This window comes from Eschrichtius robustus, chromosome 1, assembly GCF_028021215.1.
Source record: "Eschrichtius robustus isolate mEscRob2 chromosome 1, mEscRob2.pri, whole genome shotgun sequence".
NCBI classification, from domain to species: Eukaryota; Metazoa; Chordata; class Mammalia; order Artiodactyla; family Eschrichtiidae; genus Eschrichtius; species Eschrichtius robustus.
Window position 1 is genome coordinate 47,402,544 of NC_090824.1, and position 25,032 is coordinate 47,427,575.

The 25,032-nt window shown below is 34.1% G+C and overlaps 1 protein-coding gene across 6 annotated transcripts in view; it reads left to right on the forward strand.

The window, feature by feature from the left end:
- DDHD1 (DDHD domain containing 1) overlaps positions 1 to 25,032 on the forward strand; it is an 89,434-nt gene that overhangs the window by 34,005 nt on the left and 30,397 nt on the right. For 4 of the 6 annotated variants that reach the window (XM_068545402.1, XM_068545390.1, XM_068545395.1 and 1 more), the window contains exons 2-5: positions 4,679 to 4,852; positions 12,385 to 12,486; positions 14,735 to 14,863; positions 15,949 to 16,096. In XM_068545402.1, coding sequence (XP_068401503.1) covers positions 4,679 to 4,852; positions 12,385 to 12,486; positions 14,735 to 14,863; positions 15,949 to 16,096 — 553 coding nt within the window. The remainder of the gene's footprint in view (positions 1 to 4,678; positions 4,853 to 12,384; positions 12,487 to 14,734; positions 14,864 to 15,948; positions 16,097 to 25,032) is intronic. The other 2 variants (XM_068545396.1, XM_068545397.1) reach the window with 1 other exon arrangement.

Below are 25,032 nucleotides of genomic sequence, written 5' to 3' on the forward strand. Positions count from 1 at the left end.
GATGCAGACTGGCCTTTGGTGTGGTGGATGGTGGTTCATTTCGCTTGCCCCATGATCTATTCCATTCCACATTATTGTATAGTATCCACTTTTCATCGCCTGTCACAATTTGTTTGTAAAATGGAACGTTTTCATTACGTTTACGTAGAGAATTGCATGCAGAAATACAGTCAAGAAGGTTTCTTTTTTTGCTTAACTTACCTGGAACCCAAACGTCAAAGTGATTAACATAACCAAGCTGGTGCAAATGATTTTCAGTGCTTGATTTGGATATTTTGAGTATGTCAGCTGTCTCCCGCGTGGTATAACGTTGATTGTTCTCAATTAATGCCTCAATTTGATCGCTATCAACTTAAACTGAGCTACCCGACCGTGAAGCATTGTCCATCAAGAAATCTCCAGCACAAAACTTCTCAAACCACTTTTGACACGTTCGATCAGTCACAGCACCTTCTCCATAGGTTGCACAAATCTTTTTTTGCATTTCAGTTGCGTTTTTACCTTTCTTGAAATAATAAAGCATAATATGCTGAAAATGTTACTTTCTTTGGTCTTCAATATTAAAATAGCTACACAAAAATTCACCAGTTTTGGTAAGTTTTTTTAAATGCACGCTGATATGACAGCTGTCACATACAATCTAACAAAATTGTTTTGAATGAAGTTAAAGGCAACTAAGTGCCACTAGAGTCATCGTATGAAAAAAACCGAATGAACTTTTTGGCCAACCCAATATTAGGCTCAAGAGAGGAAAAGATTTGAGAGTGTAGATGTGTGCTAAAACTTGTTTTACTCTTTTTAACTCTGCTTTTTACTTCCATGGTTTTTATGGGGAGGCATGCTTGGCTCTGGTTTGTAAGTCCCGTAATAGCCTGGCAATGTAAAATTTCCCAAATTGTTTATTTAAAAATTACAGACACAACTAACTAGCCTGTATTTCTTGGGGAGAGAGATAAAAAGGGACCTTTTCCTGTTTGAGAATGTAGGTTGCATTGTGTGGTAGAAAGAGTTTGAACTTTGGAGTCAACTTTGGTTGGAATCTTGGTTCTCATAATACTTGTTTGCCTCTAGGCAAATTATTTAGGTTCACTAAAAGTCATTTTACTCATTTGTAAAACTGGGGAAGTCATAGCTATCTTTAAGATTACTGTTAAGGTTAAATGAGATGAGCTTTTGGATGTGGAGGATAATGGCAGCTGTCCAAATCTAAATCTCTCCACACATTCTCCCCAAAAGCCACGTACACATAAACCATACATAGCTGACACCTATAGCATTACTACGAGAGAGACAGTACCACAAATTTTAAATTACTTGTAAGTAAAGGAACTGCAAGTTACAGTAGCTCTCGTTACTGCTATAAATCTCTGAATCTGGAGACTGGGGCAGGGAGAGGCTTAAGAGACAGTGAAAAAAGAGAGGAGATTAGAGGTTAAAATGAAGCACAAAAGCACCCTCAGAAAGAAAATGTTCTCCACACAGCTGGCAAAATACGAACACAGGCTTGGGACTTGGTAATTCATAGCACTAACTGTAGGGATGGTGTGTGAAAGTGAGAGGGACCAGAAGTAGTAGCATCAGAGAAACATTGCTGGTGGGAGAGGAGAAAGAGAAAGGATACTGCGCCTTGGAGCCATGGCAATAAGAGGAAAGAAGTAAGGAGAAAATGAAGGGTCCTGGAGAAATGAAAGAAGAACAAGGCACACCAATCCAGTCTTCACTCACCACTACCACCACTGCCACCACCATAACATCCATCCGTTAAAGGAGCTGCTCTTAATAATCTGCAGCAGCAGACACTCTGGAACTAAGAAGTCCATCCATAAAATGCTCATGAGCAGAAATAAATCAAATGCCATACAAAGCTACTCTAAGAGGAATACAGAAAATGTGAGATCAGTACATTTCCACTGATTACAGTTCTTCCGCCAAAAGCAAACACAAAACAAGGAGAAACTATATTGTAGCACTCCAACCAAATATTCTCAAACAAACTTAGGGACATACTAATAGGGGCATTGATGAAAGGAATGTTGATGTAAGGGGCACTGATGAAAGGAAGGAAAACAACCAAAAGAATGAAAATGAGATGCAGAAAGAAGTAAAAAGCTTCATAGAGAAAGTGGTTGAAATGCAATACAAGCAAAGGAAGACCCAACATACTTATAATTGGAGTCTCTGAAGAAGAAATCAGTGGAACAGAACTAATCCAAGGAAACTTTTGAGAAATAAGAGGAAAAACTGAAATCTACAAATTAAAAGGACCCACCTTGGCAAATTGATTCAGAACAATGAACTCTGAGTCATAAACTGTTAGAATTTAAAGACTAGTAAGACTGTTAGATTTTAAAGGCAAATTTTTTTCTGGGCCTCCCGGTGGGGGAAAAAAAAATCACATTACTAGTTAAAAAAATTAGGCTTACATCAGACTTCTCTAGAATGATATACAAAGGAAGGCTACAGTAGAGCATTTTTTAAAACTCAAGGAAACAAAGTTCAAGCTAGCCAACCTGTCCTTCAAGTATCAAGGCTATATAGATAAGCAGTTTTGAACATGAAAGAATTTAGGAAATCCGTAGTGAGAATTTAATATATTGTAGATCCAAGACTAAAACAGTGGTGGGGACATGGGTGTAATTGTTATATGTAAGTGGGTAGAGAGAGAAAGGGAAAAATAGAATAAGATCATTCTCTATTATATAAGTAATAAGTGGGAATTTTGGATACCACTTAAAATGGACAGACCAGGTAATAAAAGTTTAAATAAACAAAAAAGAGACTTAGGACACTGTAAAATACATTCATACTCACGCACGCATGTGTGAAGGTAACCCCTAGAACCAAAAATGCAAATATTCATAAATACCAAAAGATATTTTTGAAAAGCAAAATCATCAACTAGAGAGAGTAAGTAAAATCATCAACTAGGAGAGTAAGAATAATAAAAAACAGTAATTATAGAAAAAGAGAGTTCAAACATATCAGTTATATCAATAAGCATAAATGGGCTTAACTCACGTATTAAAAGAAAAAGATTTTAAATGGCTTCATAAAGCAAAACCCAATTCTGTGCTGTATACAAGAGACACATCTAAAACAGAGAGAAAGGTTAAAAATAAAAGGATGTACAAAAACATCACAGGCAAATGGAAGCAATAAGAAAGCAGGGGTTGTAATCTTGATAGACAAAGTAGAATCTAGCACACACGCAAAAAATCACCAAACACAACAGAGTGTACTTTATAATGTTAAAATCCAAAATTCTCAACGAATTTATATTTTTGATATCTATCCACCAAATAACACAGCAAACACCTGACTATAGCAGAACTGCTATAGCAGAATAAAGGATAATGCAAGAAGAATTAGAAACACATAATAGGAGATTTTGAATACATCACAGTACAAGTCTGGTACAAGATGTTTCAGGATCATCTAGTAAATTTTCTGTTTCAAACCAGGAATTGGCCATTTCTTTAAGGAAATGATATTTAGAGATCACGATCTTTATATCAGGAGTGCTCGCTTATACGGGGTTGGTCTTTATTTCTAGGCCTTTTTGGCACACAGAGCTTAGGGTAATTTTTTTTTAATAGAAAATATACATCATTATTTCATGCTGACATTTCTAATTGAAATTTAAAATATAGATTGATTTCTTTGATTTTTATATTTGTATGTCTTTTTACCTGTGCTGAAAATCTTGGTTTCTAATGATATTAATTTATTCTAATGATGAATGAAATTAATATATTCATCTTAATCTACAGTTTCAAATTAGCAGTACCAATATTATTACAATTATAACAGTGTAGCTACTGCAAAAGGTTTAAGATATGTTTGCAGTTCTTTTTGTACATAGGGTATATCCTAATATGTATATACAAATTACTGTGTTTTGAATCCTCTTGAAATAACTTCTCTATATGTGGATAAACCACCAACTCTGTATAGTAAGGTTCATTTTTTTTTTCATTTTGCTTTTTATTTTTAGGGTTTTGTTGTTTCAATTTTATTTTTGCTTTATGGGTTTTTTAAAAAATTATTTTAAAGGATTCAAGATAACTTAGCTAACAATTGTGGTTTATAAATAGCAAGTAAAAGTCTTAGGTTTATGGGACACTGTTTAATCAAAGAAATGGTCAGTTTTTCAAAGAAATTTTTTCTCAATTTTTTTTCTGAAATGGATGAGGAATTTACTGTAATTAAAAGTTTCACTTATTCCCGTATACTTGCTGGGAGCCCTTGACCTCCAAGGCAGCCCTAAAAAATGTACCACACTACGACAATACACATTATTTCTAAACTACTTGTGGAAATTTATCTCAGTATTTTCTAAGACATTGGAACTATCACTGGAGTCTAGCATGAAGTTTGTCAACCCCTTAGCCTACTAATTTTGGTTACTTGGGGCCTCAGTTACATAAGTAACGCCCCTCTCCCTTTCTAATGCCAAAGTACTTTTTACGTGTAATATTTAATACAAGTAAAATTATATGTTGTAAACAAAATTATATACTGTGGCTTGATGTCTGAAATTTAAAACTTTAAATGATTCTGTTGGATCACGAAAGTCTGTTTTTGCCATAGCAGTAGCAAAATATAAAATTGTAGTTACTATTTCACTTCCTGAGAGGTTGGATCCTAAAATGTGTAATTCTGTGATTTCCCTTTTCAGAGTCCGATAAAATACCAGTAATGCGTGGACAGTGGTTTATTGATGGTACTTGGCAGCCGCTAGAAGAAGAAGAAAGTAATTTAATTGAGCAAGAACATCTTAGCCGTTTTAGAGGTCAGCAGATGCAGGAAAGTTTTGATATTGAAGTGTCAAAACCCATAGATGGAAAAGATGGTAAGACCAGTTAATATATTTTAATATGTTTTGTAAACCAAGTAAGTTGTTGATAAAGTTTAGAGTGGTTCCTAAGTTTGCAATAGTAATTCAGAAGTGTTAGAATTTATACAATTTGATTATTTCAAATATTTGATTATTATTTTAGAATTTAAAACTGCTGTAAATTTCTGAACTATTTCCATTTTTATTTTACTTAATATGTGTTTTCACTGACATGACACTAACATGATTTACTATAAATGTACAAATTGTTATAATGTGCTCTCTGAATTAGTCCTTTTGAGTAGCTTTTTAGTCATCAAAGAAAATTGAACTTATGAAAAATCCCTTGTCATTACATCAAAAGAGCAGTTTTGCTAATATTTTAATGTTGGTTCTTTTCCTGAAGTTTAAAAAAACTTTAATTTCTTTTGTATAAGTCCCTTTTAGGTGTCTCCATATTGATAACCATATCAACTTTTAATTTGAAACAGTCTACTCCTTATATTTCCTTATTTGGCATTTGGATACTTTTTCTTTCAATAGTTTAGTATACTTATATACTAGCTAAGATTGCCATGTTTCATTATGTGTCTAATCTTGAGTAAAATTCAAAATGTGTGGTAAAGTTAAAAATACTCCTGTTGTTCCATTTACTGCAGGCAGTGGGATCAACTATTCCGGTGAGTATAACAGTACAGGTAGATTAGAATTTGTGGATTTCTCTAATTTTTTTTTTCCTAAAAGTGTTTCTTCATCCATGCTTGCCTTTATTTGGGAAGTTTCTTGGCAAGCCCTACTTAATCTAGTGAATTAAACTATGAATTAAGTGATTTTTTTTCCTTCTCCTTGTAAAAACATCTATCTATAAGCAGGAAAACTCAATATTGATCAAGTAATTCACAGAATGCAGCTTGGAAAAAATGAATTATGTGGTTGGAAGCAATTGATTATATAACATAATCAATTACAAAACAATAAGCTTTAAATTGGCTTTTTTTCCCCCTTATTGTTAATAACATTCCAAGTCTTTTCTCTCTCCTATTCCTTACTCTTTTATCTCTCTGAACACACACACACACACACACACACACACACGCAGGGAAACTGTATACTTTAGCTTATACCAAGTAAAAATATCTTTTGAAAAAAAAAATATATCTTTTGTACCTTTAAAAGTCTGCATAATTGAGGAAAATGGTGGCTTCTAAATAAATTGGTAATTAAATCTAAGAAATGTCTATTATGTGCCAGATACCATATTCTAGGAATTTTAAATATTTCATTTTGCTAATCCCTAGAGTCAACTGTGTTCTTATTTCACTGTGAAATTCAAGCTCAAGGTTCTTACATATCAATATATAAAGAACAGTTCAGTATCTATAAAGCAGAGCTGTATCTATATTCCTGCAGATTGCCATAAAGACAATACTCTGGTTAAAGCACAGATAGCAAATTTTGTATATCTCTGATCTTTTATTAGTGACTGAAATATTTTGGAACCTCTCATCACCACTATCAAAATAATCACAAAAGCCTACTTTATAGTAGTTGAAAGGCTGAACTCTTTTCGAAACTTCATTCCTAGTGGGAAAGGCTGAGTTCTGGATTTTTTCCTTTCTATTAATTCTCCTTAAGTCTTGCCTCAAAAATGGCAGTTCACCTTAACAAACCCAGTTCATCCACCCAGATTCTTTACTGTTAATGCAAGGAAAAAAACCCAAGAGCTTGGAGGAGGAAAAGGATGAGTATGAAAAATAAAAATATAAGTATATTGTCCCCTTTCTCGTACTGTGTTCAAAGCATTTCTTTTCCACTTGCTAATTCTCCCTGTGGAAGTTAGTCATCAGCTCTGTTTCATCTCTAGAGCCCATCTACTTGGAATCTGAAACGTTAAATGGAGCACCATACTTTAGTTTTCTTCAAAGTGCCCTCATTTTATGATCCAGTCACTTAAATAAGTCTGATAAAAGAACGTAGTTTATTTGTATGAGTAGATTTTTTCAGTATATCTTTGAGTCTGTGTCAGTTCTTGAGTATCAGTCTGGGAGATTATAGTATTATTTTTTGCTAGCTTTAAAGATACACATTGAGTGGTAAACTTCTAATTGGTAGTAACAGAAAATTGTTAAGCTGTTAGAACACTTTTGTACTGTAATCTTTCAAAATGATGATCTTTTGAGGTTCATTGGAAGAAAAATTGATTTTTTAAATATACTGTGACATAAAACATCAGCATGTTTTGTTATCAACAAAGATTGTAAATTCAATTCAGTATATATACTGTTGTCATGAATTTCCAGCCATCTTATTTGTTATTTAGTATTATGTAAAGCATACATTCATGTGTTAGAACGTGACTTTTGACTTTGAAGACTATGGGAAATTCTGTAGTACATTTGAAAATTATCACTGGTCTTAATGAAAGAACATTTGCTGCCCAAAAAGCTACCGTTGGAAAAATAACTCAAATTTATAATACAAAGATAAAAAGTGTTATAATTTTTTGATTATTTTGCTTCTTACCTCCAAGCTTCTGAAATTTCATATTTTATTAATCTGAGGGGGGAAAAATAACTTTTCCACCTAAATTTTCTCATGTACATAGGATAAAGCCTTGACTCTTCATATTGTTAGAAGATTTTGTATATTCCTTGAGCAGATAGTACTGTGCCAGTTACTTTTGTGAAAGAAACAGACAGGGTTTTGGCCCTCAGGGAGTTTTAAACCTTTGGGGATGACAAAGCCTGCAGATGAGAAGTTACAAAGAGTAAGTACAAGATAACAAAGTGGACAGTGCATGTTAAACATTCTGAAAAGGGATGTACAATAGAGTATTTATTGTACAATAAATTGTACAATATTTTTTGTACAATAAATTGTACAATATTTTTTGTACAATTGTACAAAATTGTACAAATTGTACAATACAATTATTGTATTGTAGAGTGTACAAAGGAGTACAATCCCGTATTTAATAATTTAAAAAAAATTTTAAGTACTATATTCAAGAACTCTTTTTAAGTGCTCTGGGGAATTCCTAAGAAACTTAACAGAGTTCTTGCCTTGAAGGACATAAAATACTAATGAAATAAAATGAAATACTAATTCCTTTTCCTTCTGACCTTATCTATGTCTTGGTTAGGGTAGTTATTGCCACAAATACACTGAATATATTTATTATTCTCTCCTTCTTAATTATTCTACTAATCTCAAAGTAAGCATTGAATTAAAAAGATTGATTGGGGCTTCCTTGGTGGCACAGTGGTTGGGAATCCGCCTGCCAATGCAGGGGACATGGGTTTGAGCCCTGGTCCGGGAAGATCCCACATGCCGCGGAGCAACTAAGCCCGTGTGCCACAACTACTGAGCCTGCGCTCTAGAGCCTGTGAGCCACAACTACTGAGCCCATGTGCCACAACTACTGAGCCTGCGCTCTAGAGCCCGTGAGCCACAACTACTGAAGCCTGCATGCCTAGAGCCCATGCTCCACAGCAAGAGAAGCCACCGCAATGAGAAGCCCGCGCACCGCAACGAAGAGTAGCCTCCGCTCACTGGAACTAGAGAAAGCCGCGTGCAGCAATGAAGACCCAACATAGCCATAAATGAATGTGAAGGAATGAATGATCGATTGAAGTTTAGCATAACTTTTTTACCATTCAAAGAAAGATAAACCCCCGAAGTATAATCATATTTTGTGATTTAGATTTCATTTTCTCTGAGAGTTAAAATTAAAAATGATTCTCTTCGCACCCCACCTCCTAGGCTAGGAAATGTTTATCTAGCAGCCTAACAAATGAAAGCTAGAAGTTCACCGGGGATGAATCATACAAATAAAATCAGGCCTTCAAATAAGTAATTTTGTAAATACTTAAAAGTACTAGAGTAGTATTTCCCTCATTTTATAATTTATCTATGCAAGCAGTAATCAGTAAAAAAAAAATGGTTGAACTAAATGGGTAGTTCTGCACCTGCTCTGGTCAAAAAATGCATAACCTCAATCCAGTTATGAGAAAACAGACAAACTCAAATTGAGGGACATTCTACAAAGTAACTTACCAGTATTCTTCGGAAGTGTCAAGGTCATAATTAACTAGATGGGGGGAATCCTTTCACAATGTATGTCAAATCAACACAGTATACACTTTCAATGTCTTATTATATTGGCAATTGTACCTCAGTAAAGCTGAAAAAAATTTTTAAGTGTCAAGATCATGAAAGACAAGGAAAGACTGAGGAATTTGTCGTAGTTTAGGGGAAACTAAGGAAACATAACAGCAAAATACAACATGGTACCCTGGATTGGATCCTAGGACAGAAAAGGACATTAATAGAAAAACTGGAGAAATCAGAATAAAGTCAATATTTTAGTTGATAGTATTATACCAATGTTAATTTCTTCGTTTTGATAATTGTACTATAGTTATGCGAACATTAGGAGAAGCTGGTGAAAGATATATATGATAACTCTCTGTACTATTTTTGCAACATTTCTGTAGGTTGAAAATTATTCCACAATAAAAAGGTGTTTTGTTTTTTCTTAAGGCCAGTAGAGAAATTAAAATAGTAAAAAATATTTAATCAAAAGAAACAACAAAAGGAGAAACAAGAAACACAGATGGAACAAAGGAAATATATGGGAAATGGTAGAACTAAATTCACCCATATCAAAACTATAGTAAATATAAGTGAACTAACACTCCAATTAAAAAACAGAGATCGACAGATTTGCTAGGAATGCAAGATCCAACTGTATGTTGTCTAGTAGAGTCACATTCAATATAAAATCACAGGTAGGCTGAAAGTAAAAAAAAAAAAAAAAAGGACTTTTTACTGTTCAAGCTAATTTGGGGTGCTATGACAGCACAAGTGTTGGTGGATCTCTAACGATTTACAGCATTTAACAATTTGGCATGTAGTGTATATGCTTTACTGTTCAAGCTAATTTGGGGTGCTATGACAGCACAAGTGTTGGTGGATCTCTAACGATTTACAGCATTTAACAATTTGGCATGTAGTGTATATGCCTATCCTATTGCTGGATAAGGATATCCCAAACTGTGAATATATCATTTCAGAAGTCTAAAAGGGGGAGGGCCGGGTTGGGGAGAGGGAAGGAGTATTAACCCTTTCTAACCAGCTTTTCTTTTCCTTTCTCTTTGGTGACTAAGAGGATTCCCACCTTCTAGCTTTTAGTTATCAATTTTTATAAATATATTTAATTTAATTTCTCTGAGATCTAAGAAGATTGACAGAAGTTTTCTCATTATAGTTGGTAGGTTTGAGATGTGCAAAACTACTTCCCTTGCAGTTGAGATTATCTAGGTTGCCAGCTTTTATAGAGGGAAAAGTTATAGAGTTATTCTATTCTAGGGAGTAGTATATCATCAGCAACCCCCTTTTTTGATACTCTGCTTTCAGAATTATATAATGAAGAACATTTCTTTAAGAGATGAATTATAGTAAGGAAATTTATTGAAAACACTCTTATTTTAGTACTTAAAAGTCTTTTTCATTGCTTTGTAAGACTTTAATACATAAATGAAAAGTTTTATTAAATGTTAGCATTTAATTAGCATTTTAGTTGCAGTTTGTGTTTATGCATACTTCTGCTAACACTATATAAGAATTCTTAACTAAAACTTTATTTTAGTGATCCTTGTTGGAATGATAGTAAACCCTTTTTGTCTCTGCTGTACTTATGATGGTACTTATCCTTTGCTTTGGGTTGAAAAAAAAGTTAAGCTCCCTGTGCTAGAGGATGTTGTAACAAAGCAAATGATTTTCAGGTGAAAATAAGAATTAAATATGAGAAGAAAGTAAAGAAGCATGTCTATCTAATTTTGTAAAAAAATATGCTTCTGCGATTTTAGTATATTGGGGTGTTTGGCTTTATGTTAATCCTTAAATTAGTATTCCTTTAGGGGAAAAAAGCCTTTCATTTTTGTATCTTGACTAGCTTTTAGAAAGTGTTTATGTAATTTTAAGTGTGATCAGGTGGTCCATGTGTTTCCCACTAGTTCTTTTTTAGTAAATGTGGAATTGTTTCATGTTAGTTTTACTAGTAGACCTATAAAATCTAGGTTTTGTTTGAGCAGTAGTCTCAAGTTTATGCCAAATTTGATCTACTTGGTTATGTTAGCTTTTTCCTAAGGATTTTTTTGTGTGTGAAAATGTTTCTTGCAAGTGGTACATCTACTCCTCAGTAACTGACCAGAAGGCACATGAAAGAAGAAACATGTTCAGTGAAGAAAATTACTTTGGTTGTCATTTTCCACCCCTCTATGACAATGAAATGTTTTCATAATCCTAATTTTACAACCCAGTTTTTAATTCTTGTCTATACTTTTTTATAGTCATCTAATTACATACAGTTAAAGTTATTAAGTGCCTCGTAAGCATTTCTCAATTACCTTTATCACATATATCTTTAAATATACCTTATCTGTATATAACAGCAGGTTTCTTTTTTAACTTCTAGTACTATTCAGCGGGAATTAAATATTTTTGTATTTGAGCAGTATTTAACCTTTGAATGTCACATTAATGTAGAAGGGAGTGAGGATGAAAATCAAATGTATTAGAACATAAATTTGAACTAAATCATAAAGATTCTGTGATTAACTGAACGGTAAGGAAAATGATTGTAAGATTCAATTCTAAGTGGATTTTAAAATAATTGCTCATTTAAAATGTAAAGAAATTTATTGATATATAACTAGCAATATTTGACAGGGAAAGTTGTTGACTTTAAGGTTATCTACTGATTTACCAAATATCAAGTCTATGTCTGGCTTTACTCTGTTGTCTGCTTTACTCTGTTGTCTGTTTTACACTTACAAGATGTCACAGCATACATTTTTACTAATGACTTTTTTTTGTCATTCTATTGCTAACAAATCTTTCATTATTTTGTTACTAATAAGTCAGTTCAAAGTAGAGCTTTCAACTTAATTTTTTTTGAGAAAAGTTTCATTTTTAAAAGTATTTTAACAACTTGAACAGAGTTGTGAAAAGAATATTTTGTTTCTGTGGGAAGGCTCTATTTACACTTCAATAAGGGAAAGCATCTAGTGGAACGTATACTGTGGTATCTTCTTAGGAAAGCTGCATTAGATGTTTATGTTATTTATTGCATTTTCAATTTGCACATCAGATGTTGGCTGTGTCATAGTCATAAATTTGGTGAGAGTAAATAACCTTAGTATTGTAAAGATGTGGTTTATAAATCTCTTATGCATACAAAAATGCCGTGTTCTATTTTTTTATTCCATCTATACAAAGACATTAAAAATGGTGATCACGTAGTTGTCTTTAATTGATAAATTTAGATATCATTTGCCTTTTTTACTTGCAGTAAAAGTAGAACATATATTTGATAAACATTATTAAACTAATATTTTGCTGCACTGATTTTTAATTAGAAATTATATAAATAAAGCATTTAGAATAATGTTTGTCAAATACAACTCATTTTTTAAAGTTAATACAACAAAAAGGCAAACCTCATTTAAAATTTACTTTGAAGCTCAGTGTTTTTGCTTTCTTAGTTGTCTACCACCTCCCTCCCTTCTCCCTCCCTTCCCTGTTCAAATGGAGAGGATATAAGGAGAGTACAGATGCGGCAGGTCTTAAACGAAAGCGTTCCCAAGGTACAGTAATTGTAGTTTTACTTCTCCATGTAGTTATATTCCTGGCTTGTAGCTTTCAGTTGTGTTTATAGCATTCGGTTGTATTTAGAGCATAGAAATTACTAGTATTTTAGAAATGTATCCATTGTGTTATTTTGCTTAGTGTTAATTATGTGGTGTAAACATTTGCAAACAATGTGTATAGTTCAATAATGGGATATTCGCCAATATTAAGATGCTTTAAGACAACATGAATGGTTTAGAGAGAAACAAAATTTTGTTGGCTTAATTTGGTCTTATAGTTTTAATGTTTTAAGCATATGTTGCTCAAAACTATTTTAACAAAATGCAGTTTCGAAACATTGGATTAAGAGGCTTAAAGTACTGACTTGGATCAGACATAGAAGTAGAAAAGTAAATAATTATTAAACTCCTGGAAAAGATTTTTTTAATTTATGAAAAGTTCTTTTATTTAAAACGCTGAGTTTGTACACTGGTTTTGTGTTTTATTTGCAACTGAAGATGTTATTCATGTTTGTTTTGTTAATTTCATCTTGGTCTTGTGTTCAATGTTAGTAATGTGTCCTGGCAGGTAAGTAAGATATAAATAGGTTTTTCGTAAATTTTTGAAGTGGCGTTTGTACCATAACTCAGAAGTACATTTTCCTGGCAATGATTTGCTTCTCTATGTATTCTAGTAAGGAATACCTTTTCACAAAAATGTCTTATGATCTTAGATCTTGACCAGGACTCCATCCTTTCATAGTTAGCGTCTTCAAATCAGAAGAGTTGGACTCTGTCACTAACTAGCTTTGTGGCAAGTCACTTAATCCCTTTGTACCTCTATGTCTTTATATATAATGGGAGATAATATTTTTGCCTAAAGAGGATTTTAAGAAAATAAATTAGGCTTAGTGATTTGAAGGTGGCTGGTTTTCTGAAGGTCTGTGAATTTTTCTTACCTCTATACAAGAGATAAAGAGGAAAAGTTTAAGTCCTTCAGACTATAAGACATCAAACTGTGAATTGGTGGACATGTTTTGACAATTTTCTTAATCTGTTGCTTCCACAAACATTACAAAATTGGTGATATGTGGCAAGCACTGTGCTATGACTGTGTTTGATGCTAGTGCTACAAAATGACCAAGGTATAGTCCCCGCCTCACAGAGTTTGCGTATTCCTGAAGAATATAGGTTTCATTTTTTTTTTTTTTTAAGAGCTCATTTTCACCAAGCATACCTCGGTTACAGAAATGAAATAACCATGCTAATTTGAACATAATAGTAGGAAAAAATTTATTTCTTGTTAAAAGATCTTTCAACCTTGGAGTTCTGTTATGGTGGGCAATATTCAGTGATAACTGGCTTTAGTATCCATTCCAAAAATACCTTATATTCTAATAAATTAGATGATTCTTTTCCCAGTTTAAAGATAATTTTTTTTCATCTGAGTCTTGTTTTATCTTGTGCTGAGTGAAATTTTCACAGATCAAAAAATAAAATCAACAGAAGAAATGAAACTTAAGTTTCTATGTCAAAGGTACTGAGAACTTTCATGAAGGTGTATATCCCTTAGTCCTAAGGAATGGCCACATCACCTGGGAAAGCAGTTCTTTAATAATCAGAGCAGGTGGGAGGGAGGGAGACGCAAGAGGGAAGAGATATGGGAACATATGTATATGTATAACTGATTCACTGTTATAAAGCAGAAACTAACACACCATTGTAAAGCAGTTATACTCCAATAAAGATGTTAAAAAAAAATAATCAGAGCATATTTCCTATAGAGGTTAAAATTATGGTAGTTAAGCCAGTTTATTCCATGTTGTTCCAGCAAGTTGCCTTTTCCTGTAGCATGCTTAATCACTTATAAAGTACCTATCCATTACTTGGTTCACATCAATATATGTTTCAATGAAATAGTTTTTTATTGAACTGAGTTAAAATATTGATTCAAAAGATCTGTGTAGGGACTTCCCTGGTGGTCCAGTGGTTAAGAATCCGCCTTCCAATGCATGGGAGTTGGGTTCGATCCCTGGTCAGGGAACTAAGATTCCACATGCTGCGGGGCAACTAAGCCTGCGTGCCGCAACTAGAGAAGCCCGCATCCTGCAACAAAGATCCCGAGTGCTGCAATTAAGACCCGAGGCAGCCAAATAAATAAATAAATATTAAAAAAAAAAAAAAAAAAAGATCTGTGTATTATAATTTTCACACAAATGAGGTTTGTCTTGGAGACCTTCAAATTAGTTTTTCCTTTTTGCAACAGCTATTCATAGTTTCAAGTTGAGTCGAAACCACGTGGACTGGCACAGTGTGGATGAAGTGTATCTTTACAGTGATGCGACAACGTCTAAAATTGCGAGAACAGTTACTCAAAAGCTGGGATTTTCTAAAGGTATTTGTTAAATAGTACTAGAGTTTGTCAAAATGTTGGGAATCTAACTTATTCTCTTATGTGCAAAATAGATGATTCAGGTTTTATGTTTAGTATTTTTTAAGTATGTATTAAATGTAGTGACAGTTACTACCCTGTTAAACTTTTTTTAAGGTGACTGAGTTAACATGTATTCATTAATGAATAATTATATATTTAGAATGGTCTGGCAAGATTAATAAATACACTTTTTACTTCTAAAAGCACAAAAGCAGTCAAACCTGAGGCAGTGATGTGAAATAAAACATGGCAGTTGAAATATAGTGTCAGTAAAGATGAAGACTGGAAATTTTTCACTGGATTTAGTGAGATGTAGCTCATCGGTGACTTAGAGGCATTGCTGGGACAGAACCAGATTGGCATGGGTTGAAGTTTAAGTAGAAGTTGAAGAAATGGAGGCAGTGAGAATAGGTAGCTCTTTAAACAAGTTTGACTAAAAGAAAGAAAAGAGGGACTGGTACTTGGGGAAGAGGTGAATGCATTATCAAAAAATAACTTCTTTCAAAAATTTTTTCTAAGTCTGATAATTTTTTTACTGTCTCATTTTTAATTCTTTGATAATAGATGTGCTTGAATATTTACATGTTCATTAGTCAGTTGTATTTGTTTTGTGAGTTACTTTATCAACATCTTTAGCCCGTTTTGCTATCTGGATGATTCATTTCACTTTTTGATGAATAAGTTCTTTTTGTATACTTACGTAATTAACTTATTACTGTGTGTCATATTTTGCAAAAACTTTCCCAGTTTGTCATTCATCTTTTATCTTTGTTTCATGATACATTCATTATAGAGAAGTTTTTAATTTTTATGTGTTCAGTTCATCCTTTTTTCTTTCCTTTTGCCTTATGGTTTCTGGCTTCACTGTCATGTCCAGTTCAGCAGTTTATATTAGAACTGATCAATACTTACCTTACAAATTTTATCCCCCCCAACCCAGTGAAATTTTTTCATAGTATTCCTTTTATTTCTTTATTTTTTCAATATATTGTGAAAATGCTATTTCTGTAATAAACAACAAACTTAGAATCATAATTTTCCTACAGCGTCAAGTAGTGGGACCAGACTTCATAGAGGTTATGTAGAAGAAGCCACATTAGAAGACAAGCCATCACAGACTGCCCATATTGTATTTGTTGTGCATGGCATTGGGCAGAAAATGGACCAAGGAAGAATTATCAAAAATACAGCCATGTGAGTTCTTTGATGAATACATTCTCCATCTAGTCTGAGTCCAAACTTTTGTCCAGGGTTATAATAGAGTTTAATCATTATGCCACATGCTTCTCCAGTGCCAACTATTCTATCTGTTTAAATTGTAGAGTAAGTTTCTGGACCAGATTTTGAGAGTGATTATATCTAGATGATGATGATGATATTTATTTGATTCTTTTTCCTCCATAACATGGAGAAGAGGGTTAAGAAAGCCTTTTTAACTTAATATATTGTTAGTTTACATTAAACTGAGGTCGAAAGCAAGAAAAAAGTCTGGTTTTAAGTTTGTATGTTACTCTCTGCATTGCAGAAACTGATAATACTGTATAATTCTGAAAAAGCTAAGAATTGTTTAAGTTGCCAGTCAGCAGCTTAACTTGTCCAAGTAATTACAACCAGAGGAAATTGAACTCTAAATTTTACACGGAGAACGAACAGTGGGTGCTTTGCCAACATACCAGGCCGGTTATTTACCTTGTTTATTTATATTCAGCTTTATTCTAAAAACTTTTTAAGATGTTGTTGGGGGGAGGGATGTTTGTATTTGTGCTTCAAAAATGTTTAGGACTGTGTTAAAAGGAAATTTTAGAGTTAAGGGTTCCACCACAAACTTGGCTCTGAACTAGCAGCCAGTATAAAGAAAAATCTTATCAGATTTATAATATGATGAGAACAAATCAGTTGTTGAGAACAGTTTATCAGGTTCTGAAGCTTCAAGTAAATGTATTTCTTGAGTCCTTATAAAGCAAATACTGTGTGATACCAGGAACTATGTCCTCAGTAATATCTCTATAATAATGCAGTGTTCTGTTTCACTTTTTATTGTAATACCTCTTAATGCCAGCTCATGGATTAAAATAAAAATACAGTTCAATTTGGAAAAAAAAAATCTTTGTCAGATACTGCCAGGCCATCCTGATCCTTGTCAATCTCCATAGCTTGTATTACAGAGATCTCTTCCCTCTGATTCTATTTTCTGATGATCTGCACATTACATCCCACAATATTTTTATTATATTCTGTGTCAAGATGCTAATTTTTTGCTTGGTTATCTAAGGAACGTGAGAAGTAGTTTTAATAACATGTTCTCTCTGGAGCTATTGATAATTGGAAAGGTACCAGCAGCTATTGATAATTGGAAAAGGTACCAGCTTGATTTCTTTGGGTGCAAGTGAGGGAAAACTTAACTCAAAAGGAGGATTAGTAGCGCATAAAACTGACAAGTCTAAGATTTGCCAAACAAGTCATCAGAATCCAGTTTCTATCTGTTCTACTTGCCTTCATTTTTGAGCTATTTTCAGACATCTCCTGTGGTTCCAGATGTGGTTTATATCATCTTGTGTTCGAGTTCAAGAAGAAAAGTCTTTTTTTCCAGAAGTCCCTGCTAGTCTATGCATTTCAGTGACTGATGGTGTCACCTCCAACTGCCTGAATCTATGCATGGCCATGATCTGATCTGCAAAACCTGTCATCTTTCTACCCTAGAATCAGATGGAAGTTGGCTTCATCATAACCATAGGGAGAGGTAGAGCCACAGATAAAAATCAAGAGCTACCATTGGAAGTAGGATGAGTGAATATAAGGTGGCTCAAAAAAAAGTGTTCACTACAGACAAGGTGGCCATCATTTCTTCAGAGACAGGTTAATTTGATGGGAAACTCCTCACATAAATTAGTAATTGATGGAAAATATTCAAACAGAAAGGAATTCTGCTCAATAATAGATGGGAAAGCTCAGAGGATTTCTTACCCTTCCCCGGCTTTCTACCATTCCTAAGTTAGTTGTCCAGGACTTTAAAGAAAGTAAAATTAACTTCATCCTTGTCATTGCTACTCTGAAGCTTGTTTGTACTTGTGATCTGATTTGTGAGACTACTGTGGAAATGAGCAACATAGAATAAGGGGTTACCACACTCCACTTCTTTGGCAACCTGCTGTTCTCTGTGGATCTCTTGAAATCATGTCCCAGAGGCCTGGAAATAGAGATTTTCGCCTCTTACCTTATTTTAGTGAATGTGCAAATGAATTCAAACTGGATTTAATCAATTTTGTTCCAGCAAAATATGTTTATTATTTAAATGAGTTGAGAAGAAAGTTTATAGACAACTTCTAGGAATATCAGAATTGGTTTACTAAAAGGGATGAATGTATTTTAAGTACAATTGGATTTACTTTTTGTGGCATTTTATTACAAGGGAAATCTTTACTGAACTTATATATCTAATAAAATAAATTAGTAATTTTATTTTTTTAATATCTTTACTGGATTATAATTGCTTTACAAATTAGTAATTTTAAAGCTACAATTTTAGAAGAGTAAAAAGAGACTTTTAGTTAAGCCTGGCAGATTTAACACATAGCTTATCTTATTACCTCCTGAAACCTCACTGAAAATGATAGCAAAATAATTTTTTAAATAAATTGGTGTAGACCCATATGTACAGAAAAAAATGGGAGGACACAGCAAACAAGAATGTCAACAAGATTTATTTTTTGAATAAGAAATACATTCACATGGTTCACAAATCAAAATAGGAAAATGTATAGAGTGAAAAACGCCTGGGCTTCCCTGGTGGCGCAGTGGTTGAGAATCTGCCTGCTAATGCAGGGGACACGGGTTCGAGCCCTGGTCTGTGAAGATCCCACATGCCGCGGAGCAACTAGACCCGTGAGCCACAACTACTGAGCCTGCGTGTCTGGAGCCTGTGCTCCGCAACAAGAGAGGCCACGATAGTGAGAGGCCCGCGCACCGCGATGAAGAGTGGCCCCCGCTTACCGCAACTAGAGAAAGCCTTCACACAGAAACGAAGACCCAACACAGCCAAAAATAAAATAAATAAATAATTAATTAATTTAAAAAAAGATTCATGCTGAAAAATCTAAAAGTAACCTGATGAAACACATGTAGGAAGTGAGTTTAAACGAACCTCAAAATTATTAAAAAAGTCTGACTCTCTTCCTGTCTCCATCTTCCCCCAGTGTCATTCATCCTTGTGTCTCAGAGCAATGTTATTTATCTTTTATTCTTCTGGAGTTTCTTTAGACAAATACAGATTATTTTCACTCACAAAGCAGCATACTATATACACTCTAGACGTTGCTTTCTTGTGTAAAAAAATGTATCTTGGATATTAATTTGCATGATTTTCTATTGCTCTCCTTTCATATATATATATATATATTCTTTTTTAATTAATTAATTTATTTATTTTTACTTTTGGCTGTGTTGGGTCTTCGTTTCTGTGCGAGGGCTTTCTCTAGTTGTGGCAAGCGGGGGCCACTCTTCATCACGGTGCGCGGGCCTCTCACTATCGCGGCCTCTCTTGTTGCGGAGCACAGGCTCCAGACGCGCAGGCTCAGTGATTGTGGCTCACGGGCGTAGTTGCTCCGCGGCATGTGGAATCTTCCCAGACCAGGGCTCGAACCCGTGTGCCCTGCATTGGCAGGCAGATTCTTCTCAACCACTGCGCCACCAGGGAAGCCCTATATATATTCTTAAAACCAGTTAGTTTATCAATTGATTGTTTTCCTAATTGAGAAGAATTATAAAGACTTTTTTTTTCAGAACTATTTAATGATCCTTAATTAAATGGTAATTCTCAGGTGCTATTAATCTCTTCCTTCCTTTTTCAAAATATGACCTAAACATTCACTGCCTAGCGGGAGAACATGGAAGTTTAATAAGCTTAGAACTGAAATTATGAGTTTAGTGCATGGCATTACAGCTGCACAGTAATGGGTTAAGTCTAAGCTGTAAGATAATATTTTTAAATCATTCCTTTTTCTCGTTTCCTCCATCCCTCCTTGGTCTCAGTGTTTCTCATGTAGTCAAGACCTATATGTTTAGGAAACAGATTTTATTATTTTTAGTAAGGCAAGAGTAGGGACATAGCGTGTGCGCTCTCTCTCTCTCTCTCTCTCTCTCTCTCTCGCTCGCTACCTATCTGTCTATCTCTATCTCTGTCCCTCCCTTTTTTCCTCCATCCCTGATTATCTTCTTTAATCTTTCTTTCCTTTCCTTCCCCTGCCCCTCTTTTGTGTGTGTGTGTGTGTGTGTGACTCCAGTTAATTACAGCCAAGTGATTTAGTAGACATACCTGCTTGCCTAAAGTATCTACATATGTGGCCATTTGAGAACTATGATAGTGATCCTATGGAGTAGAGGAATGTCTCAGTTTACTGTAGAAGAGGACAGTATTTTAAACAAATGTAGTGTTTGAGTTGATAAGTCAAAATCAGGGTTCTTCAACCTCATCACTATTAACATTTTCGACCAGGTAATTCTTTGCTATGGTGGCTAACCTATACATTGTAAGATATTTAGCAGCATCCCTGACCTCTACCCACTAGATGCAAATAGAACCCCTAGCTGTGACAACCAAAAATGTCTCCAAAAAAAAAAAAGTCTCCAGACATTGTCATTGTCCCCTGGAGGGGGGAAAAAAAAAGTATATGCATGTTTGAGACCCACTAGCCTAGATGAACTTCTTTATTTTTTTGTAAATTCAGACAGCAACACACATACCACCTCCTGATTATTATATCATAATGAAATATATATGAACTATACAGCCATCAGAAATGAATAAGTGCATAGAATAATATTAGAAATCTTAAAATATATTCTTTCTTGTATATGTTCAAATTTGTTAAAGCTGAACACTTGAAAGATGGCAAAAAAAACTTTAAAAATGTATCTGTAACCATTACTTGAGTATCTGCTGTAAAAAAAAAAATACTTTTTAGAATGTGGTAATAAAGGAGTCTGAAGTTTTGGCTGTCATCTTTATTTTCAGTGATGTTAATGGAAGCAGATTTTCTTTTTCACAACCTAGAATCTATATAGACTTTTTAAATGGCAACTTTGGTGGTAGATAAGCAATAAAATATAATCATATTGTAAATAATGTTTTAAAAACATACCAGAAGGACTTCCCTGGAGGCGCAGTGGTTAGGAATCCACCTGCCAATGCAGGGAACACGGGTTCAATCCCTGGTCTGGGAAGATCCCACATGCCATAGAGCAACTAAGCCTGTGCACTCCACACACCACAACAAAGAGTAACCCCCGCTCGCTGCAACTAGGGAAAGCCTGTGTGCAGCAATGAAGACCCAACACAGCCATAAATAAATAAATAAATAAACAAATAATTTTTAAAATAAAAATATACTAGAAATGGAGAAAGATAGACTTTTAACAAATAGTGTGTTGGGATAGCTAGGCAGCCATATGGAAAAAAATTAAATTGGGCCCATTTTTCACACTAAGATAAATTTCAGTGGGATTACATTTGAACCTAAGAAATGAAACCATACAAATACTATGGATTTAAAAGGTAGGATTGAGGGGAGTTTGAATTCTTATGTACCTTAGTAATAGAGAAAACTGTCCTAACTATAACTTGATCCAGAGACCTTAAGAGAAAATATTGATAAATATATCATCCCAAAAAAGCCATATGGAGAAAAAAAAAAAAAAGGACAAACTGAGAAAATCCATTTGCATATTGTATCACAGATGAACAGTTAATATCCCTAAATATAAAGAACTTCTAAAAATAGAGGGAGGGCTTCTCTGCTGGCACAGTGGTTAAGAATCCACCTGCCAATGCAGGGGACACAGGTTCGAGCCCTGGTCCGGGAAGATCCCACATGCCACAGAGGAACTAAGCCCATGTGCCACAACTACTGAGCCTGTGCTCTAGAACCCATGAACCACAACTACTGAAGCCTGTGCACCTAGAGCCTGTGCTCCGCAACAAGAGAAGCCACCGCAGCGAGAAGCCCATGCACCACAACGAAGAGTAGCCCCCGCTGGCTGCAACTAGAGAAGGCCCATGTACAGCAACAAAGACCCAATGCAGCCAAAAATAAATAAAATTTAAAAAAAAAAAGATCCCACAAGCTGTGCAGTGTGGCCAAAAAATTAAAAAAAAAAAAAATCAATTGTATTTCTACACTAGCAATGAAAACTAAGTTAAAGCATTTCCACTTACTATAGCATCGAAAAGAATAAAATACTTAGGAATAAGTTTAACAAAAGAAGTGTAAGATTTGTACACTGAAAACTATAATACACCATTGAAAGAAATTAAAGAAGACTTAAATAAATGGAAAAGACAACCCACATTTGAGGATTAGAAGATTTAATGTTGTTAAGATGCCAGTACTTCCTAAATGGATCTACAAATTTCACCACAATCCCTATTAAAATTTCACCTATCATTTTTGCAGAAATTGACAGGCTGATCCTAAAATTCACATGTAAATGCAGGGGACCCAGAATAGCCAAAACAGTCTTGAAAAAGAATAAAGATGAAGGACTTACCCTTCCCAATTTCATAATTTGCTACAAAGCTATACTAATCAAGACATTGTGGTACTGGCTGGCATGTAGATAGACCTAGATCAATGGAATAGAATTGAGAGTTCAGTTGATTTTCAACACGAGTGCCAAAATAACGCAATCAGGAAAGAATAGCCTTTTAACAAATGGTGCTAGGACACCGGGATATCCCCATGCAAAAGAATGAAGTTAAACCCCTACCTTACACCACACAGAAAAATTAATTCAGAGTGAATCAAAGACCTAAATAATAAAAGTTAATACTATAAAACTCTTAGAAAATATAGGAGTAAATCTTTGTGATTTACAACCATTGCCTTGGGTTAGGCAATGGTATCTGATATATAACACTAAAAGTAAAAGCCACTAAGGAAAAAGAAAGATAAATTGGGCTTTGTCAAAATTTAAAACTTTAGTTCTTCAAAGAACACTATCAAGTAAGTAAAGACAACCCACAAAATGGTAGAAAACATTTGTAAATCGTATATCTTATATGGGTCTAGCATCTAGCATATATAAAGAACACCTACAAATTCAATAATAAATAACCCAATGTTTTAAATGAGTGAAGGATTTGAATAGACATTTGTCCAAATAAAATATACAGATGGCCCATAAGCACATAAAAAGATGCTCAGTATTATTAGTCATTAAGGAAATGCAATTCAAAACCACAGAGACATACACCACTTCATGCTGACTAGGATGACTCATCAAAAAGATGGGAAATAACAAGTATTATCAAGGATGTGGGAAAATTAGGACCCTCATATGTTGCTGATGGGATTGTAAAATAGCATAGCTGCTTTGGAAAACAGTTTGGCACTTCGTCAGAAAAGTTAAATGTGAAGTTAGCATATGAGCCAACAATTCCACTTCTAGTTATATACCCAAGAGAATTGAAAACATACATCTACGCAAAAACTTGTTAATATTTATAGCAGCATTATTTATAATAGCCAAAAAAAAAAAAGGAAACAGTCTAAATGTCCATCAGCTGGTGAATGGATAAGAAGAAACGGTGTATTCATACAGTAGAATATTATTCAACCATAAAAAGCAAAGAAGGTAGTGACTCATGATACAACATGGACAAACCTTGAAACATTGTGCTAAGTGAAAGAAGCCAGACACCAAAAGGCCATGTATTATAGTTCCATTTATCTGAAAAAAATCCAGTATAGGCAAATTCATAGAGACAAAGTAGATTTATGGTGCCAGGGCCTGGAGGTAGGAATTATCAGAAGTGACTACTCTGGGTATGGTGTTTCTTCTGGGAGTGATGAAAGTGTTCTGAACTTAGATAATGGTGATGGTTGTACAACTCAGTGATATACTAAAAGCCACTGAATTGTTGAAAAAAAAAAAACAAACTAGTGAGGTCGTGTCAAAAAGACACAAGTCAACTTGAAGAGACTCACTGACCAAAAAAGGAAACAATTTGAGCATCCGTAAGGATAATAACTACAGTGGGTTGGAATACTTCAAATATGTTTAAATCTATGAGTTAGTAATGAATGATGTCAAAAAATATAAAACCTCTAGCAACTCAGTATTTAATTGTTAATAAAAGAGAAGAATTAACCATATAGCCTGCCTTTTCTCAGTTCACACACAAACTATTTGATTGTATCACAAGGCAGCCAATACTTGATGTGAGGAAATTTCTCTTTCCAGAAGTATAAGGAGTGATGGGATTTAAAAAACACTTTTTTGCAATCATAGTAAATTAACGGATATAAGCAATGATCGTAACAACTGCTAGTATCACCAAAAAGAGAGAAAACCAGGTATATATACCTATGGAGTAGTAGTCTTGCCAAAACAATAGAACTTGAACCTTATCAGGCCCCTATATCTCACTACCAAATAGGGAGCAATGAACATGTTAAATAACACTTGGGGATGCAGTCATTAAAAATCAGACTCTCAGAAACTCTACAGAACGTAAACAGAATTACAAAGCCAAAGAAGAGAGAGAGCAATCTATAGATTAAAAGACACTTGAGAAACATATCTTCCAATTGCAATGCATAGGCTGTATTCGGAGCTCAATTCAAAAGTATAAAAAAATATTTTTTATGTTATTATAAAATAATATTTATAGTCTAACTGGGAAAGTGGGACCACTAAACATAATTGTTGAAATGAAAGATTGGTATGATAATAGTTCTGAATAGGTTATGTTTTCCTTACATTTTAGAAATATATACTGAACTATTTATAGATGCACTGTTGTGATATCTGGGATTTGCTTTAAATATTATGGGGGAAGAGTGCTAACATAAAGGGATAGCATGAGGGAGTTTTTTTTGATAATAGAACTATTCTGTATCTTGATTGTAGTGGTGCTAACCACGAATCTATACAGTTGACACTAAAAAGGAAAAAAGTCAATTTTGCTGTACCTTAATTTTCAAAATAAAATTTAAAAATCTATATTGTGGGGAGAGCAAGTGGAGGAATAGATGAAATGACAGGTCACGATGTGCTAATTATTGGAGCTGGGGTATTTTATTATACTATTCTCTCTTCTAAAGATGTATACATATGATTATTTAGAATATAAT